This window comes from Sitophilus oryzae, unplaced genomic scaffold (assembly GCF_002938485.1).
Source record: "Sitophilus oryzae breed Bouriz unplaced genomic scaffold, Soryzae_2.0 scaffold_476_pilon_pilon, whole genome shotgun sequence".
NCBI classification, from domain to species: domain Eukaryota; kingdom Metazoa; phylum Arthropoda; class Insecta; order Coleoptera; family Curculionidae; genus Sitophilus; species Sitophilus oryzae.
In genome coordinates, this window is record NW_022147058.1 from 822,715 (window position 1) to 841,178 (window position 18,464).

At 33.5% G+C, this 18,464-nt stretch overlaps 1 protein-coding gene across 2 annotated transcripts in view; it reads right to left on the reverse strand.

Moving 5' to 3' along the window:
• Positions 1–14,752, reverse strand: part of LOC115886223 (zinc finger and BTB domain-containing protein 41-like) — a 49,999-nt gene extending 35,247 nt beyond the window's left edge. The window contains exons 1-3 of one of the 2 annotated variants that reach the window (XM_030905311.1): positions 14,369–14,752; positions 14,049–14,159; positions 9,222–9,332 (exon numbers count right to left, since the gene is read on the reverse strand). In XM_030905311.1, the coding sequence (XP_030761171.1) occupies positions 9,222–9,332; positions 14,049–14,159; positions 14,369–14,403 (257 nt within the window). In that variant the 5' untranslated portion in view covers positions 14,404–14,752. Of the gene's footprint in view, positions 1–9,221; positions 9,333–14,048; positions 14,166–14,368 lie in introns of both variants that reach the window. The other variant, XM_030905310.1, reaches the window with a different exon arrangement.
• Positions 14,753–18,464: the final 3,712 nt, after the last annotated feature.

Genomic DNA, 18,464 nt, shown 5'->3' on the forward strand with positions numbered 1-18,464 from the left:
ATGCCTATGAAATGAAGATTGCTGTCGTTTTATATGTAAAATAATATGGAGAATGTCATCGAGATGTTCATTTCCAAGCCAACTGGATGCCGTGTTTTTTTGATCATACTGTCAAGACTTAAATATAGGCCAACTTGGGTTTACATCAAATTGGGAAAAATCATGTAAAATATAATTCTAGTAAACCAATTTGATGTGGATTCAGAAGGAAGATAAATTCACGTATACGTCGACCTGAATATGTTCTTATAATAAAACATTGTTAATTAAATAATTAAAATCAGGTCGATGTAAGCGTGATGTTTCAGGGCTAGCTCGTACACTAAATATCGGTGCTGGAAATATGCAAAGGAGATTTTTGAGCACGTACCCGCCGATAATTGGGACGAGCGGAAAAATATAAAATGGTGTGCTGAAGACAGGAGGAGGCGAGTTAGTCCACGGGATGTGAGCCGTATTATACAGTTAGTAATCCGCGTCATCAGTCGGTTAGCAGAAGACAGCGCAGACTGAAGAGATGTTCCTGTAGAGGTACTTAGTTAACTAAACCATTAAGTCTTTGGCATTCCCCAAACTTGTATTATACTGTGAACTCTATGTTAAATAAATGTGTATTTTGTTCAATGGTTGTTTTGATTGAGAGAGAGAACCTGGTATAGCGACCCTAGCAAACAACCCCCAGCTAGGTCGCGACATATAATACGGCTCACATCGATGGACTAACTTACTCTCCTCCTGTCTTCAGCACACCATTTTATATTTTTCCGCTCGTCCCAATTATCGGCGGGTACGTGCTCAAAAATCTCCTTTGTATATTTCCAGCACCGATATTTAGTACGGAGCTAGCCCTGAAACATCAAGCCCCATCGACCTGAGTTTTTAGTATTTTAATTAACATGTTTATTATAAGAACATATTCAGGTCGTCGTATACGCGAACGATTCCCTTGAATCCACATCAAATTGGTTTACTAGAATTATATTTTACATGATTTTTCCCAATTTGATGTAAACCCAAGTTGGCCTATATTTAAGTCTTGACAATACAGTATTATTATACACATAAATAATAATATTATACACATAAACATCCCTTGATAAAGATCAACATTTTGTAGAGCAATAACAGCATCAAATAATGGAAATAATGGACCCTACTGCTCAAATCAAAAACAAAATTTCAGCATTACCACACTTTATTGGTTATATCAAAAAGAAAGTATTGAGTTTATGAGTCTAGATCCTACAAGCAAGCAGACCTATCACATAATTTAAAAAATGAAGATTTATCTATTATAGTATGTATAAACACTTTGCATCTTTTTATTCAATGTTGTAATGAATTAACAAATTGCAGGTAATTTAGTTCTAATAACGAAAAAAACTTTGGATCAAAAAAAATATTTTCTTCTGATGAGGTTTATGAATATTAAAGAATCTGTTGGAAGTTTGGCCATTACGTGTTGGTATACAATTTATTTATGATGTTACAGTAGTTAAACCATCCCGAGTACAAAACATAAGTTTAAAATCCACTATTATTTTTAATGAATGGCAACTACCAACTTGAGAGGAAGCTAAGAGAAAGGTTCTATTGGGTGGACTACAAGGAAAAGGGACATATACATGAGGATCTGGAAGGGCTATAACATTACGTCTCAAGCCATGGAACAATAGGAAATAAAATTCAAAGGAAAATATTACAATACATGGGATGCAAATTATAGTGCAAAGAATTGAGAAAAAGAATCATTAAAAGTAGTTATAGTTACGATAGTTAAACCATCCGACTACCAAATATATTTAAAATCCACAATTCTGAATGAATAGCAACTACCAACTTGGGAGGAAGCTGCGAGAACGATTCTATTGGGTGAACTACAAGGAAGACATGAGCATCTAGAAGGGCTATAAAATTATATTATTATTTCACGTCCCAAGCCATGTTGGAATAGCTGGGAGTGAAAAAGAAGATAATACGATTCTTGTCTAGAAGTAGTTGATATTAAGGTAGTTAAGCCATCCGACTATCAAATATTTAAAATCCACTATTCTGAATGAATGGCAACTACGATGGCAAAACGTAAATAAATACTTGTACAGTATAAAATTATATTATATTGGCTTAATTTTTATACTAAATAAAATGTGTTACGTTATTTTTGACCTGCATTATATTTATTTAAATCCCATATCATCAATTAAACTTTTAATAAAGTTTTCCTAATTATAATTAACATTAATTTTAAACTAAAAAGCTTTTTCATCTTGAATGAGATTTAAGGAAATAACTTATGAGAAACAATAAAAAGAGGCTCTGATATCTGAATAATCGATAATAAAACCACATATTGACTTACTTTTATACTAAATCAATGCGGGTATGAAGTTATTTTAAAAGCTGCATTATATTTATTTAAAACCCATCACCAATTATTACTTTAAATAAAATTTGTCTTAATTATAATTACCATTAATTTTTAAGCTAAAACGATAAGAATATTTTTCGTCGTCTTGAATGACATTTGCGAAATAACTTATGAGAAACAATAAAAAAAGGGCCTAGTCTATTGCTGCTGAATAAAAATCTGTAATTTATTTCATGCAACATGAAAATAAAATTGTATTTTTTTTTAAACCCGCGGCTTCGCATTTGCTTCACGTCAAATATTTATGTCTTGAATCATCTGTTCTAAAATGTTCGGCGCAAGTCTTAAATTTTAGAATCTTGCTACAGCAGCGCCATCCTAATTCTTCCCTTTTTTTGACCATTTTTTAATGCACGGAGTTATTTCTCCTTACCTCTACACTCCATATTTAAAACTTAATAAAGTTTTTTTTTAAGTATTTTAATGTTTTTTTAAAACAGTAAAAGTGAAAGATAAAATATAACATATCTGATGAATATGTTGACGTTGTTGCTACCAACGATTCAAGGTTGCCATGTGATATGCATCACCCTGCACTCGAATTTAAAAAACAGAAGTGATATAGGTACAATTTCAATAAGGCCAATTATGGCGCAATGAATAATTATTTATTACAGGTGAATTGGGTAGATCTTTACGTTCAGAGTGATATTGATGTGATTATTGCTAAGTTTTATGAAGTTATACACCAGTTCATGGATTTTTTTGTGCCTAAATATTTGGTTTGGGGTAGTAATTTTCCCGTATGGTTTTCAGCAGATCTAAAACAAGGGTAATAGCCAAAAAGAATGCTCATACTAAATACAAGCAAAGTAATAGTTTTAAGAATTATGTTGATTTCTGTAACTTGAGGAGTGAATGCAACAAATGAGTAATTACAGTAATTATATTTGTAGCATGGAAGAACGGTTGTGTGAAGGAGGGAGTGATTTTTGGAATTTTGTGAGATATAAAAAGGGTGGTGTACATGGTATGCCCGAGACTTGAATGACCAGAAGGCGAACGATGGGCAGCATATTGTAAAATTTATTTGCTTTTAACTTTTTTGGGACGACTTACGAAGAATTTAAGAACACGGACTTGAATTATCCTGAGATTGCAGAGGAGTGTATGGACGATTTTGGAAACTTGAATTTCATTGATATAACCTTTTCTGACCTACTGGGTGCCTTATTGTCGCTGAATGTGAAAAAGGGCGCTGGTCCGGATGGTATACCTAATGTATTTCTGAGGGAATATGCCGTTTCATTGTGTGAGCCCTTCAGTGGCGGCTCGTCAGGGTAGGCCTCTGAGGCCGCGCCCCACCTTTAAAATGAAGGAACGATTTATTTTTGTGTATCTAGTTTTTTATTTAATCCCAGTATAACTTATTACAATCCTAAAACACATTCAACATAATAAAACTAAAAAATATATATTTTATAAATACAACCAGGTCCAGGCACAACATAAGCCGGGTAAACCCAGCCAAAAAGAACGCGACTCGACAGGTGCACACAGAGGCGAAACAATTCTAGCTTGCAAAGTTCGAATTGCCTACCTGAATAGCAGCGACGATTTAAGATCATGTGACGCCGGTGACGCGACGGCCGACAACGGGGTACATGCTATATACATATATATATATATATATATATATATATATATATATATATATATATATATATATATTACCCCTAGTAGTACTCTACATTTATATATATATATATATATATATATATATATATATATATATATATATATATATAAATGTAAATTATAACCAAACAACCTGCTATACTACTATATATATATATATATATATATATATATACCCATATATATATATATATATATATATATATATATATATATATATATTGCCTAGTAGTACTCTACATTTATATATATATATATATATATATATATATATATATATATATATGCTATATATATATATATATATATATATATATATATATATATATATATATATATTGCCTAACTCATTTATGTTTATTATGATTTAAGATCAAAATATCAGTTAACTTGTCCAGACCAGGCACATTTACCCTATTAAACAACTTTTTTCTTTATGTAGTATTGCTAGGGTTACCAGATGAAAACATGTACACCCTGGACCAGCCTTCAAAAAAATCCAGACGTCATAATTTTTTTAATGAAGTAACATTTTTCACATTACCTAGTAACTGATGATGGTTACCAATTTTATTTTATTAATATAACAAGATCAAAAAAATACGTTTATATTTAAACTTTTAAAACCTAAAACTTACAAAGTAAAACAATGAATTTACACTACTGAACTGATCAACATTTTTTTAAATAACTATACAGGGTTGTTCATCACATACGACACGGAATATTGTAGGTAAACGATTAGATTTTTACAAATTGTAAGTTTTGGGTTCGTTGAAGGACTATTAGAGCTACAATTTAAAAATATTTTTACAAGATACAGAGTGTCCCAAATAAATAAAAAATATCAAAGTTGTATTTTTTTAAATAGAACACCCTGTATATTATTGCATTTTTAGTTTCTACGATTAAAATAGAGGTAATTTTGATTAAGGTTTATTACACTTAAACCTTACCGTTTTTGAAATATTTTCAATTTTGTGAAATTGCAGTATAAATTTTAAGGCTTCATTTCTCCGAGGGTATCAGAGTTTTTAATACTAAATATTTACTGAAGTTTATTTATTGATCAGTAATTATGTTGCAATAATAAAAATTTTACTACCTTATACAGAGTGTCTAAATATTTATTTTAAATAATTATTAGCTTTAAACGACAATAACTTGTTTAATTTAAATGGAATACCCTGTATATTTTATGAGAATCAGATGCACAATTTAATAGTCTATCAAATTGTATTATACCATTTTTTACCTATATCTTCAAGCTTCCGTAGAAAATGCATATTCTTGTAATTTCGAACTCATTTATCAATATACCCATGGAATACTGACATTTTAGATTATTTTTAAAGATGTACCAAATTTTTAAAGAGTACAGATACTAATATTGTCAATATAGTTCGTTTATTTCTTTAAAAAATAAAAAAAAATGTTTAAATATTTGTCAAAGAGGAACAATTAATATGATTCCAGTATTCAAACTACATTAATTGACTGTTTGCGTTGATTAATAATAATTGCTCCAAATACTAAAAAACTGAATTATTTATGTGTATTAGACAGTGTTGTAAAAAAACTAACACCTTAAAAATGATATTTCATTTTTTGACAAATGCTTATCTATAACAACAGAGACGTTCATTTTCAAAACTTATTATTATATTGATTTTTCTGATTCCAATCCACATTTATTTAGAATAATTTTTAACGAACACAATTAAGTATGTAATTAATTAGTATTTGAGCGGAAATACTGGGGTATATTTAATTAATGGTATACTCTTTTATAAAGATTTAAATAGTTTTCTTTTTGCATACAAATGGGCTAGTAATATCATCGTTTTACTAAAAACGATAATATTACTAGCCTGTACATTTTGTACATTTGTTGTTTTAAAAACAATTTAAAATGTCAATATTCCATGGGTATATTGATAAATGAGGTCTAAATTATAAGAAAATGCATTTTCTACGAAAACTTGAAGGGATAGGTAAAAAGTGGTATAATACCAATCTGATATACAAATATATTGTGCATCTGATTCTCATTCGATATACAGGGTATTCCATTCAAATTAAACAAGTTATTGCCGTTCAAAGCTAGAAGGTATTTAAAATAACCGGAATTAAAGAAACTTTGTATAAGGCATTATGATGACATTGTTACAACACAATAATGCTGCAATAAATAAACTTCAGTAAACATATTTGGTATTAAAAAACTGCTGATACCCTCGGAGGAAAATGGCAAAACTGCAATAATTAGTACTTCCATTTTACTAAGTGTGATAAGCTGTCAAATCAGAACACGCTTAAGCGTTTAATGAAAGCAAAAATGCAATATTACCTTTATTTTAATCGTAGAAACTAAAATGCAATAATATACAGGGTAAAACCCATTTAAAAAAAATAATAACTCTTTGATTTTTTGTTATTTGGGACACTCTATATCTTGGCAAAATATTTTTAAATTGTAACTTTAACAGTCTCTTCAACGAGGCCAAAACTTTCGAACTGGCGAAATCTAATCGTTTAGCTATAATACTCCGTGTCGTATGTGGTGAACAACCCTGTATACATTTTTTAAAACTACTATATTACTAAACGTTCTCTAACCCAATGTGAGTACATATTATCAAAGCAAAACCTTTGAAGGCGGGTAAAAGGACAATAACTCACAATCTTTAAGTTGTTTAATTTAAATTTTAATGCTTAAAAAAGCAAGGGGGGGCTTCATAACTTTGATGTGAATAATAATTTTAGAATATTACATAGAACAAACAAGATTAGTTTTTTGAACCATGCTGAATCCTTTGAAATACAGAAAGCCTATAATAAAAAAGATTGTTTATTGCTTAACTCTCAAATAGCTTTAGAATAACTTTGAATTTTAAATGATTTAACACAATTTAATTAAAGAATTTTTTCTACAGTGATATAATTTCGTTAATTTGCTTATTTCATAACCTATTACAAATAAAAAAAAAATTTCATTTCACCTTTTGTTCAATTTCTTAATGATACAACCATAGATAAATGAAACAAGTTTAGATTGGAAAGTGCCCATAAGGACAATGTAAACACTATTTGGCGCTATTCTTACAACGGTCGCGACCCAAAACTTTTGAAAATTTCGGAGCGGTTCGGCTTTTTCCGGAATTATATCGCCAAATATTGTTTATTCAAATTTATTATTATTTTCGTTTAATTTTATAAATAGAAATACAGTGTGTTGCAAACAGAAACTTTATTTTTATATAAGGACGCATGTATGTACCTATGAAACATTGGAAACCGACGTTATGCCACGATCCACGATGGTTTTGCAGTTCACAGTTCACAGCACAGCTTTTAAGTTTTTAAAGCCACTTTTTCACAATTATCACCGGTTGGAGTAAATAAAACTTTGAATTGAACTCACAAGATAGCAATAATTACTTTGAAAATAGATGCTATAAACACTTTTCAGAATTAATTTAATGAGAGCGGGTTTAGATTTTGAAAAGATTATTATGATTTTTGAAGATTCTGACTTTGACAAGAGAAAATTATTTCTGTTTTTGTTTGCCGTTGTTCTTAGCGACCGCTATAGCAGCGCCAGATCGCGTATAACGGTCGGGACCCAAAATTTTTACGGGCTTTCCAATCTAAACTTGTTGCATTTATCTATGGATACAACCAATTTTCTAATTCTTTGGCAGTTACCTACTTATTAATAATACAACCTTTTGGTTCCCACACACAGAGGGCGCTTATGGTTTGTTTTATTTTAGAATTTGTTCATATTTTAATATTAAAAAATTGATTTTTTCGTTTAAGAAAATAATCTCCCTATCTGGGTTATCAGTGTTTCTTTTTTCAAAAAAAAAAAAAATAAATATGGATGCAGAGTACTCCCTTTTTTAATTTTAATTTTACATTATCACAGAAACATTCTTTTAAGAGGAACGTCCATTCTCGTCAAAAATTAAAATATAAAATTGAAATAAGATGGTACGGAGATTATGATATAGACATTTATTTGGTATTACAACGAAAGGCTTCCTTCTTAAAGAGTTATACAATTTATAATTACAATGAATGAGTTGTGTAAATGTTAACAACTCTAACTAATTTTATTTCTTCCGAGTGGTTGTGTTCTACTTCCTAGGTGACTTTTGTGTGAGTATGCTTTTATTTTAAAGAACACAAGTTTAATTAAATTAAAATAAAAAAATAATTCTTCTACATATATAAATTAAAATAAATATTAAATTTCTAAAAATTAAACTAAATTAAATATTAATTTTCTACAATATATAAATTTGAAATATAAATTAAAATTCAACATATACTAATTAAAAAATAAAAATAAACATAATTCTTAACTAACATAACTAAAAAATTTATCCTACATAATTGAATATCAGCATATACAGATTGAAATAATTAATTCTGAACTTACATTGTAGAATGTAGAATGTACATTACTAATACAAAAAATAAAAAAATATATAAATAAAAAAATATATCTCTCAAAATATATTTAACTAATGCTTAAGTAAATTTCTTTGAATTGTGCATTGAGGTATGATTTGATTATTGCCTTGTTTTTTCTTTCAATTTATCTAATTATAGTTGATTATACGGCTCCCCTCACCTTATGATTTTAGTCTAGTTGTTTTTAATTTTTTAAATTTAGCATACCATATTGTTATCTGTGATTGAACAATTTTTGTGATAGATATAATTTTTGACTTTGAAAAAAAAAATGTTTGACTTTTTTAACTTGTTGTGATTGTATTTTATAAATCTGACCTCTGTAATTTGCTTTGCTTTGGGCCTGATGATGGGAATAGTTTAAAATTCCCGAAACATGTCGCTGCCCTTGCTTTTTTAAGCATTAAGAGGTGAAATTAAACAACTTAAAGGTTGTGAGTTATTGTCCTTTTACCTACCTTCAAAGGTTTTGCTTTGACTACTATATTATTTTGCAATAACATTAAAATCCGGACGTTTATGAAAAATCCGCCTGGACCCACCCGGACGTAGTAAAAACCCAGACATGTCTGGATTAATCCGGACGTCTGGTAACCCTAGGTATTGCAAAGCATGCTATATACAATAAGGAACTACCTAATTAAACTACAAATATTTAGTAAAATATACTCACAGTTCTAACTTATCATCTGGTAATACTCCATTTATAATTTGTTCTGAAATATTTTCTTGATTACCATGTTCTATACTTATTGATTCATTATTTAGAGCAGTATCTGTTGGGCTGTAATATTAAATTTCACAGTATATTTTCCACAGCCAAATATCAATTTGATAATTATAATTTATTTTACATTAAAATTTCAAACTCCAGATCATTATTGAATAAACATAAGAAATATAGTATGTTAAATTAGAGGTAAGTACCTATATAGTTAAATATATCAATATTGTACCTTGAATTTTTTTGAGCAATAAACTAGAACAGTTGAATCTGATACATACAGTAAGGTACTAAACAAACTACATATATATCTTCCCCTAGGAGATGCAAGACCTTGTCGTTGGTGGGGAAGCTCCTTGTCAGGTGCTGGCAGAATCTCCTCTAGCACTTTGGCTCGGTCCAAGAAGCATCTCACTCATTGTCTTGTCTCTGGCTGTAGTGGCCAAGGAATTGCACCAAGACATTTAAACCAGGCACCTTCTACTGTCTGTGGGCATGTCTCGCGGGTAGAGGGTGGGGGGGGTCTTGGCTTAACCGCCTGGACCAAGAGGAGACAACCTCACCAAAAACTCCTATCCTACGATGGCGGGGGCCAGGTCAAAGGGATGCGTGGCTAGATAGAGGACTAGCCATTACTGGTCTCAACCTTGGGGCATCAGGGGCACCCCTTGTATTTACCCCCTTACTTCTACATGCGGGGCTCTGTAGAAGTGGACTGACATATCCTTAGCGACTCGTGGGAACACTATGAGCAGTAATAAAAATAAAACACCACCACTGCAGGGCTGTGGGGGGAAACCCCTCTAGCGACACTGGGAACAGGGCAATGAAAGTTCCAAGGGGTCAAACACCCCAAAGAAAACTACGGAGAGGTGGCTGACACTTGCGCGGGACCGTCCTGCGCTAGTGGCACTCAAGCTACTACCACCTCCTTTAGCAAGGGTCGGGAGCTTACCTCTAAACCCAACATCCTTTCTTCCTCCCCCCCCCATGCATGGGATATCCCAAAATAAACCTTCACCATGCAAAAAGGGTCTTCCGCTACAATAGCAAGACTCTTTTGAGAAAAATCATTATGCAATGGTACTAGCCCAGGAACCCTAGGTGTATCAGGGACAAATTAGAGGTTTGTCTGGAAAAAAATTCAAAAGGTAGTATATGATAACAGGCAGGAATTTCCCCGAGCCTGTATTCTTATAAGAAAGGACATTAACTACACACATGTGTTTCAGAATTTACAACCCGAGATCTTGTTCCTATCATGGTTCAGCTTAATATCGAGGGATTGTAGTAAAAGCATCGTGATTGCTCTGCTGCTTACTTTCCGGGTGACGAAGGGGAGGCACCGCCTCCGGAAGTACGTGGGGAGCTCGTGCGATTCTGCAGCCAACGGCGACTACCTCTGCTATTGGGATGCGACTCCAATACACACAATGAGGTATGGGGAAGCACTAACACTAACACTAGAAGGTGAGTGTTTGCTTGAATTCCTCTTAGCATGCAATCTTGAAGTTCTCAATGTAGGGAACAGCCCCACGTTTGTGACAAAAAACGTGCGGGCAGAAGTGTTAGATTTAACAATCGGGAGTGCTGGTGTAATCAGTTACGTGAAACAATGGAGGGTCTCAACGGAACCCCTATCAGATATCACAGAATCATCGAGTTCAAATTAGGAGGAATCACACTCCAAACAGAAATCGAAGGAATCCCAAGAAAAAACAGACTGGGACATGTATAACACCAATCTCGTAGACAACCTAAAAACCGTATAGATGCAAGTAGGGCCAGAAACCATCTGCATCTAGAATGGTACACAAGGGAAGTCAGCGGTGCAATATTGGATGCATATGAATCTAGTTGCCCTGCAAACAAAGGCATACAAAAAAGTAACAACAAGCCCTGGTGGAACAAGAAGTTGGCCAAACTTAGATCGGAGGTCCGACGACTCTTTAGTAGAACTAAATCCAGTAGCGAATGGCAGCTCTACAGCGAGAAATTAACTGAGTATAAGAAGGAGATAAGAAGGGCAAAGCGGTCTGACTTTAGATCGCTTTTGCGAAAACATCACTTCTACTCCTGATGCAGCTAGATTACACACAGCTATGGCCAAAGAGTGGATCTATCCCCAACATGGCACTTAAGAAATCTGACAGAAGCTACACGGAGGGAGAGGAAGAGAGCAAATCTCCTACTTTATACACACTTCCAGGTAGCATACCTATTGATACTTATGTAGCTCCCACTGAACCCCACAATCCTTGCAGGGGGAAGATTGGGAAGTGGCCAAACTAGTAATAACAGAACAAAAAGCTGGAAAATGGGCGATCGACACCTTTCAGCCCTATAAAAAGCAACAGCAGGAGGTGGATGGGATCTTTCCTGCCCTTCTAAAGGAGGTCAGCAAATAGCTACTCACCATCTACTAAGCATTACAAGAAGCAGTCTAGCGATGGGATATATACCAACCACATGGAGAAAGAGCAAAAAGTGAATTCATACCCAAAATAGGCAAAACTGACTGGACAAATCCCAAGTCATTTAGGCCTATTAGTCTCACATCGTTCATACTAAAACGCTGGAGAAAGTAGTTGACAACCATATTGGAGAAAATCATCTAAGGTTAAACCACTGCATGATAGTCAGCATGCATATAGAACAGGCAGATCCACAGAAACTGCTCTGTACCAATTAACGGGAGCTAATACAGACAAGTCTGGATAGCAAAAGAAACAACAATTTGTGCCTTCTTGGATATTGCGGGGGGCGTTTGACAATATACCACATAAGGTGGTCAGGCGATCTCTAGAAACAAGAGGGGTGAACAGAACTATTATTCGCTGGTTTTGGGAAATGCTGTCAACACGAACAGCAGAGGCTCAGATGGGCACCAAAACTGTAGCTGTTAAAACAACTGCAAGGAACTCCCACAAGGTGGGAGTAACCTCCCTTTGCTGTGGAGCTTGGTGGTGTGGATGAACTACTAGATGAATTAACTCTAGCGGGAATACACTGCATTGGGTATGCAGATGACATAGTCATGATCGCTCAGGGGGAAACATGAAGGCACCTTGTGTGATATTATCCAAAGAGGACTCCGTATCTTTGGGGAGAGATGGTGTAAGACTGTCAGGCTGAGTATCAACTCAGACAAAACCGCGATAGTGCCATTCACCAGAAGGCAAAGTCTGAAAAACTTGAAAAAGAATCCAACTAGATGGAAGGAAATACTGCCAACACAGGAAGTTAAATACCTGGGAATAACCCTGGACAGTAAACTCCTGTGGAATAGGCATATTAAGAACACTACCAGCAAAGCCATAAAGGCTCTATGATATGCAGAAGACTGGCCGGAAATAGATGGGGCTGCTCCCTAACATTTTGCATGGATGTATACCATGATAGTAAGACCCATGATTACTTATGGAGCAGTTGCCTGGTACACAAAAACTAGAGCAACGGATGGCAAGGCTAAACCTATGCAAAGTCCAGAGATTCAGCATGTGTTTGCATCACAGGAGCCATGAGAACCTGTCCAACAGCAGCAATGGAGGTCATTCTAGATCTAACACCACTGCACATTGTCATTGGTAGATATGCCAATGCGACAATGATTAGAATGGTCACTAACGGGAATTAGTACTGGGAGAATTGTCAGATCAGGGGCTTGAACACCCTCAAAAGGAAATACCACTCCTGCAACTCCCAGTGGACGATATGCCAGAGAATGTACAATCCGACGACAAACATGTCAATGTAGTATTGAGCAATAAGAAGGATTGGAAGAGCGAAACGCTTGCCCAGCAGTTAAAAAGACCATACCATAACTTGGTATACTGATGCTTCAAAACCAATACGGGAACAGGGATCGGAGTGTTTGGGCCGAGAGCTAATTACTCCGATCCAATGGGCACTTACCTAGTATCCTACAGGCAGAAATCTACGCTATCGAGGAGATGCGTACAACTTATCTTAGATAGAACTATCGGAAACAAGAAATAGCCATCTTATCTGATAGTCAAGCAGCGTTAAAGGCGATCAACTCAGTATCAATCAATTCGAAATTGGTCCAAGAATGCATAGAGTAAAGCTGAATAAATTAGGCAAAAGAAAACTAAGTCCTCCTACACACTGGGTGCCTGCTCACCAAGGGATAGAAAGCAATGAAAAAGCAAATAATCTAGCTAGGAAAGGGCTTGAACACTCCACTAACTGACCAAGACTCAGAACCGTTCTGCTTTCCAAGTGGTATTTAACCAACTCAAGGCGGAACTCAAGAACTTGGAAGATTCCATCCGCAACCTGGAATGGAAATCTTGCAATGGTCTAAGACACTCGAAGAAGTTTCTGAGGGCTTATGATCAGAGAAAATCACAGATCTTCCTGGGTCTGAGAGTAAGAACAATCTTCGGATTGTCACGGGGTTTTTAACAGGACACTGTCTCCTCAATGAGAACACCTCAGTAGATTGAAACTAAGAGAAACGGCGAATGCAGATTCTGTGGGAAGATGGTGAAACACCAGTACACCATCACTGAGTGCTGCCGAGACGACAACCATTAGGTGCCATGAATTTTGGTACGACTGATATTGGAGATGGAGAACTACCCTCTATAAAACCGTCCCAGATACTGGCTTTTGTCAAAGCCCTGGGACTGTATGATGAGTTATGATTCAAGAAAGGGGGACACAATGGATCTGTAAGGTCGAAGTGATTAACCCCCCTCCCACTCATTCTAAATTCTAAAATTCTACATATATATAGTAAAATATACTTACAGTTCTAACTTATTATCTGATATTACTCGATCTATAATTTCTTCTGAAACATTTTCTTGTTTAACATGTTCCACACTTGGTGATTCATTATTTAAAGTGGTGTCTGTTATGCTGTAACATTAATTTTACAGTATATAGGTATATTCTACAGTCATATAACATTAAAATTTCAAAATCTAGGCACATCATTATTGAACAAATAGACATAAACAGATAGCAGTAAGAAATACAGTAAGGGTAATTAATGTTTTCTCTGAAAACAATACATCACAATTGCATGAATAAAATTTCTACATCCTATGTAGTGATAATATACTTACGATTTTAGATCTATTACTTCATCTATTTTATCCATAGTTTCTAATAAAAAATATCAGATCGGAATAGGATAGGAATTCAGATCCAAAATGAGAGCAACTAATTATCGTCAGAGTTTGTTTTTTTATTTCTATTAACTATACTAGTTATACAATATAGTTATCATTTTTATATTTTTTATTTAAATACCTATATGTAAAGTAATAGGAATTATTTATAATTTAATAACCACAAAGTCTTCACGACATGCATCAACAAACGAATTTTAAATCACTAAAAATACTAATTTTACATGAATGATGATGATTAATTATCAATTTATTATTTCTATTCATAGTCATAGATAAAAGAAAATAATTTACTATTATATTAAGATTTCTATTTTAATTTTAGATAAATATGAATCACGCATGGTACAAAGAATACAAGGTACAAGGTATGATATTGCGCAGATTCCCGTCGCTACGTCACAGGTGATAACAGGTGCTATTGGTCAACACGCTCCGCGCGCCAGTTCAAATCGTCAAGATATTGTTATAAACCTGTTTTTTTTGTTTATATACCGTCATTGAATTATCGCTAAGCAAGTTACTGTTTCTAAATATTTTCATTATTTTTTCGAGTTTTTTATTCTAAATTCTACTTTGATTTTGTTCTTTTATTTAACACTGCAACCTGGAAATTTAATTATATAGTTATAAATAATCTTTTCACGTCAAGAATTTACGAATAGGCTGGAAGATATTCCAAAATGTGTAAAACGTTTAAAAACGTATTCGAAAACATTGACTCGTTCACAAATTCGTGAAAATAAATTAGTCCAGATGTTTGTAAAAAGGTCTCCCTAGTATTTTGAGAAGTTTCCTCGTATCAATGAATTTTTTGAATACTGTTGTATTCTATAGTTTTTGTTTTTGTAGTATAAAAAAAAGAACTATTTATTCTGTTATTTTTTTAATGTCCGTTATTAATATCAATTTATTGTTAGTACAATACCTCATTTAATATAAATAATATTCTACTTTTTGAAATGTATCGGGCCCTAATTGTACCTAAAAGTAATATATTTTTAGTGATATACTATAGTGTAAACTATTTAATATTTCAGTCACTTAAAGTTAATATTTGCATTGAATAATTGCCTACCATTAAAGCGAGGAAATTTGAGCTATATAATCCTTGATGGGCATATTCTGGGTATGCAAATACTCGCTAAATTTTGGGTGCCGTCAACCGGTGATTTATTCTCTAAAACCAGAAAACATCTACATATAAAGAAGCACAGGTCACTAATTTAATAAACTTCACCCTTGGTATTACTTCCCACTAATTATAATAAACTTCACGCTTATAATTACTTCTATCAAAAATACAATATGTTCCTGCATTGGCACTTTAACTTTGAAGCTATAAGAAACAGGGGAGTTAATATTCTGACTAGAGAAAGTTTATAAAATGCCTTTAAAGTAAAATCTCTTCAGTCTGCGGTAAAATACCTTTATTCTTATTAAATAATTTCAATAATCTATGTTTTATTTGCATGAGCAACCACCTAATAACCTAACTGAAAATCAACTTGCATTCTAGAAAAATATTATTGTTAACCAAAGGTAAATCAGAATTTCACGTTCAATAACGCCAACTTATTTTCATTAAAAAAAATTACCACCAATTTTCGTAACTAGGTGATTCGGCCATATTGAGGAACTTTAAAAAAGAATAGTACTATACAAGGTATGATATTGCGCAGGTTGGTCGCTACGTACAGGTGATAACAGGCGCTGTTGGTCAACACGCTCACTTTGCGCCAGTTCAAATCATTAAAGATATTGTTCTAAACCTGTTTTTTTGTTTATACACCGTCATTTAGTTATCGCTAAACAGGGTTACTGTGGAGCAGTGCGTAAGGGAGTCGGAGCTAGAGAGCAGGGGCCAGGTTCAGTCAGCCGGGACAACTTTTTATTTATTTTTTTTGAATACTGTTGTATTCTATAGTTTATTTTGTAGTATAAAAAAAAGAACTATTTATTCTGTTATTTTTTAATGTCCGTTATTAATATAAATTTATTGTTAATTACAATACCTCATTTAATATAAAATAATATTCTCTACTTTTTGAAATGTATCGGGCCCCTAATTGTACCTAAAAGTAATATATTTTTTAGTGATATATACCATATTGTAAACTATTTAATATTTTCAGTCACTTAAAGTTAATTTGCATTGAAGATAATTGCCTACCATTAAAAATTTGAGCTATATAATCCTTGATGGGCATATTCTGGGTAATACAAATACTTCCTTTAAATTTTGGGTGCAGTTCAGCGATTTATTCATAAAACCAGAAACATCTACATATAAAAAGAAGCACAGATTACTAATTCACAATAGCTTCACCCTTGTGGTAGTATTACTTCCACTGAAGAATTATAATGAAAACTTCGCACTTAGAATTGCGCTTCTATCCACCAATTACAATATGTTCCTGCATTGGCATTTTCTACTTTCGATGGGAAACAATAAACTTCCCAACATTTTCTAAATGATGTAACAATTCCTCTTGTGGTTACTTTTCCCATAGATATCCTCAACTCTGTCCTCATGTGAATTTAGAGGCAATGAAAATGAAAATTATTTACCATAAACATCGCAAACTAAAAACCTAATAAACAATTTTATACCGAATATAGAAATAAATTTAGTATTCTTACCTATCGTCAAATCCATGTTAATAGATAATTATTATTTTTAAATATATTTTTGGAACTGCTGGTTTTAGTAATTATTAAATTAAACGAACTAAAAAAGTCTTTAAAATAAACGTTTCTTAACCATAACCTCAAAAAAATGCAGAGATCTCCTGTCAACTTTCTTTATTTTTTATTTATTCATTATTTTCCTAAGTGACGTCACAGGTGGTATGCGCGAACTGAACGAAATTGGAGCCGCTATCGATCATACCTTGTATTCTTTGTACCATGTTTGGTACCATATTGAATCATTATTTTTAAATATATTTTTTGGAACTACTGGTTTGGTAATTATTAAATTAAACGAACTAAAAAGAAAGTCTTAAAAAATAAAACATTTCTTAACCATAACCTCAAAGTACGAATCTCTCCTGTCGCTTTCTTTATTTTTTATTTATTCATTATTTTCCTAGTGACGTCACAGGTAGGTATGCGCGAACTGAACGAAATTAGACCGCTATCGGTCTTAACCACACTTGTATTCTTTTTGTGCCCATAGATCACGGATATGAATTTTACAGAAGTCAAAGTCGTTGTCATATCCATTAAGTCATATCCACACAGGGTTGCCACAATAAAATATTTGATTGTGCAGAACTTGACCATAAAAATGTGTAGCATTGTGTAGCCACCCATGACCAATAATAGTAAACTATCTAATAAGACTATGGAGAATAAGACTAAGAAAAAGACGTACGTTCACCAAATTTTAAAACATGGTTGACATCAGGCAAAACCAGTACAATTGGTTGTACTAGCACACTTCGTACAGTTGGGCTGCACCCTCATACTCATTCTACAAGGCCGTCCGTCCTTGATCTCGTGTATCTCGTCGTACGATACAATTAAGTCCTTGGCCGTGGTAAAGATGTGGATCCATAGATGTGTGGATCCGGTGACTGACCTTGAAACTTGAAACGAGCTTATCCTCTTTAACTTCTGCTTTAATTCGACCTTTATCGTCGTATCGTTAATCAAACATCGTTTGTAAAATATCGATAACGCCGCCCAACACTAACTAAATACAATATAAAATCAGTGTTGCCAACCGTAGCGGAATTCCGCTACGCATAGCGGAATTTACCGTCAAGAGCGGTGTAGCGGCGGCGGAACCAAATGACAGTAAGACGTAGCGGAATATTTTAATTCTCTTAGACGCGTGTAATGACGTCAACATTCTAAAACAGATTATTTATCAGGTAAAGGTGTGGATCCGGTGGCTGACCTTGAAGCCCATATTTGCTGCTTTTGATCATCGATACTACGCAAGCGCACATCGTCGATGTTGCCAAATTGCAGTTTATTTTCGAATTATTTGCAGTTGAAATTTTTTTTGGCGTGTTATTCA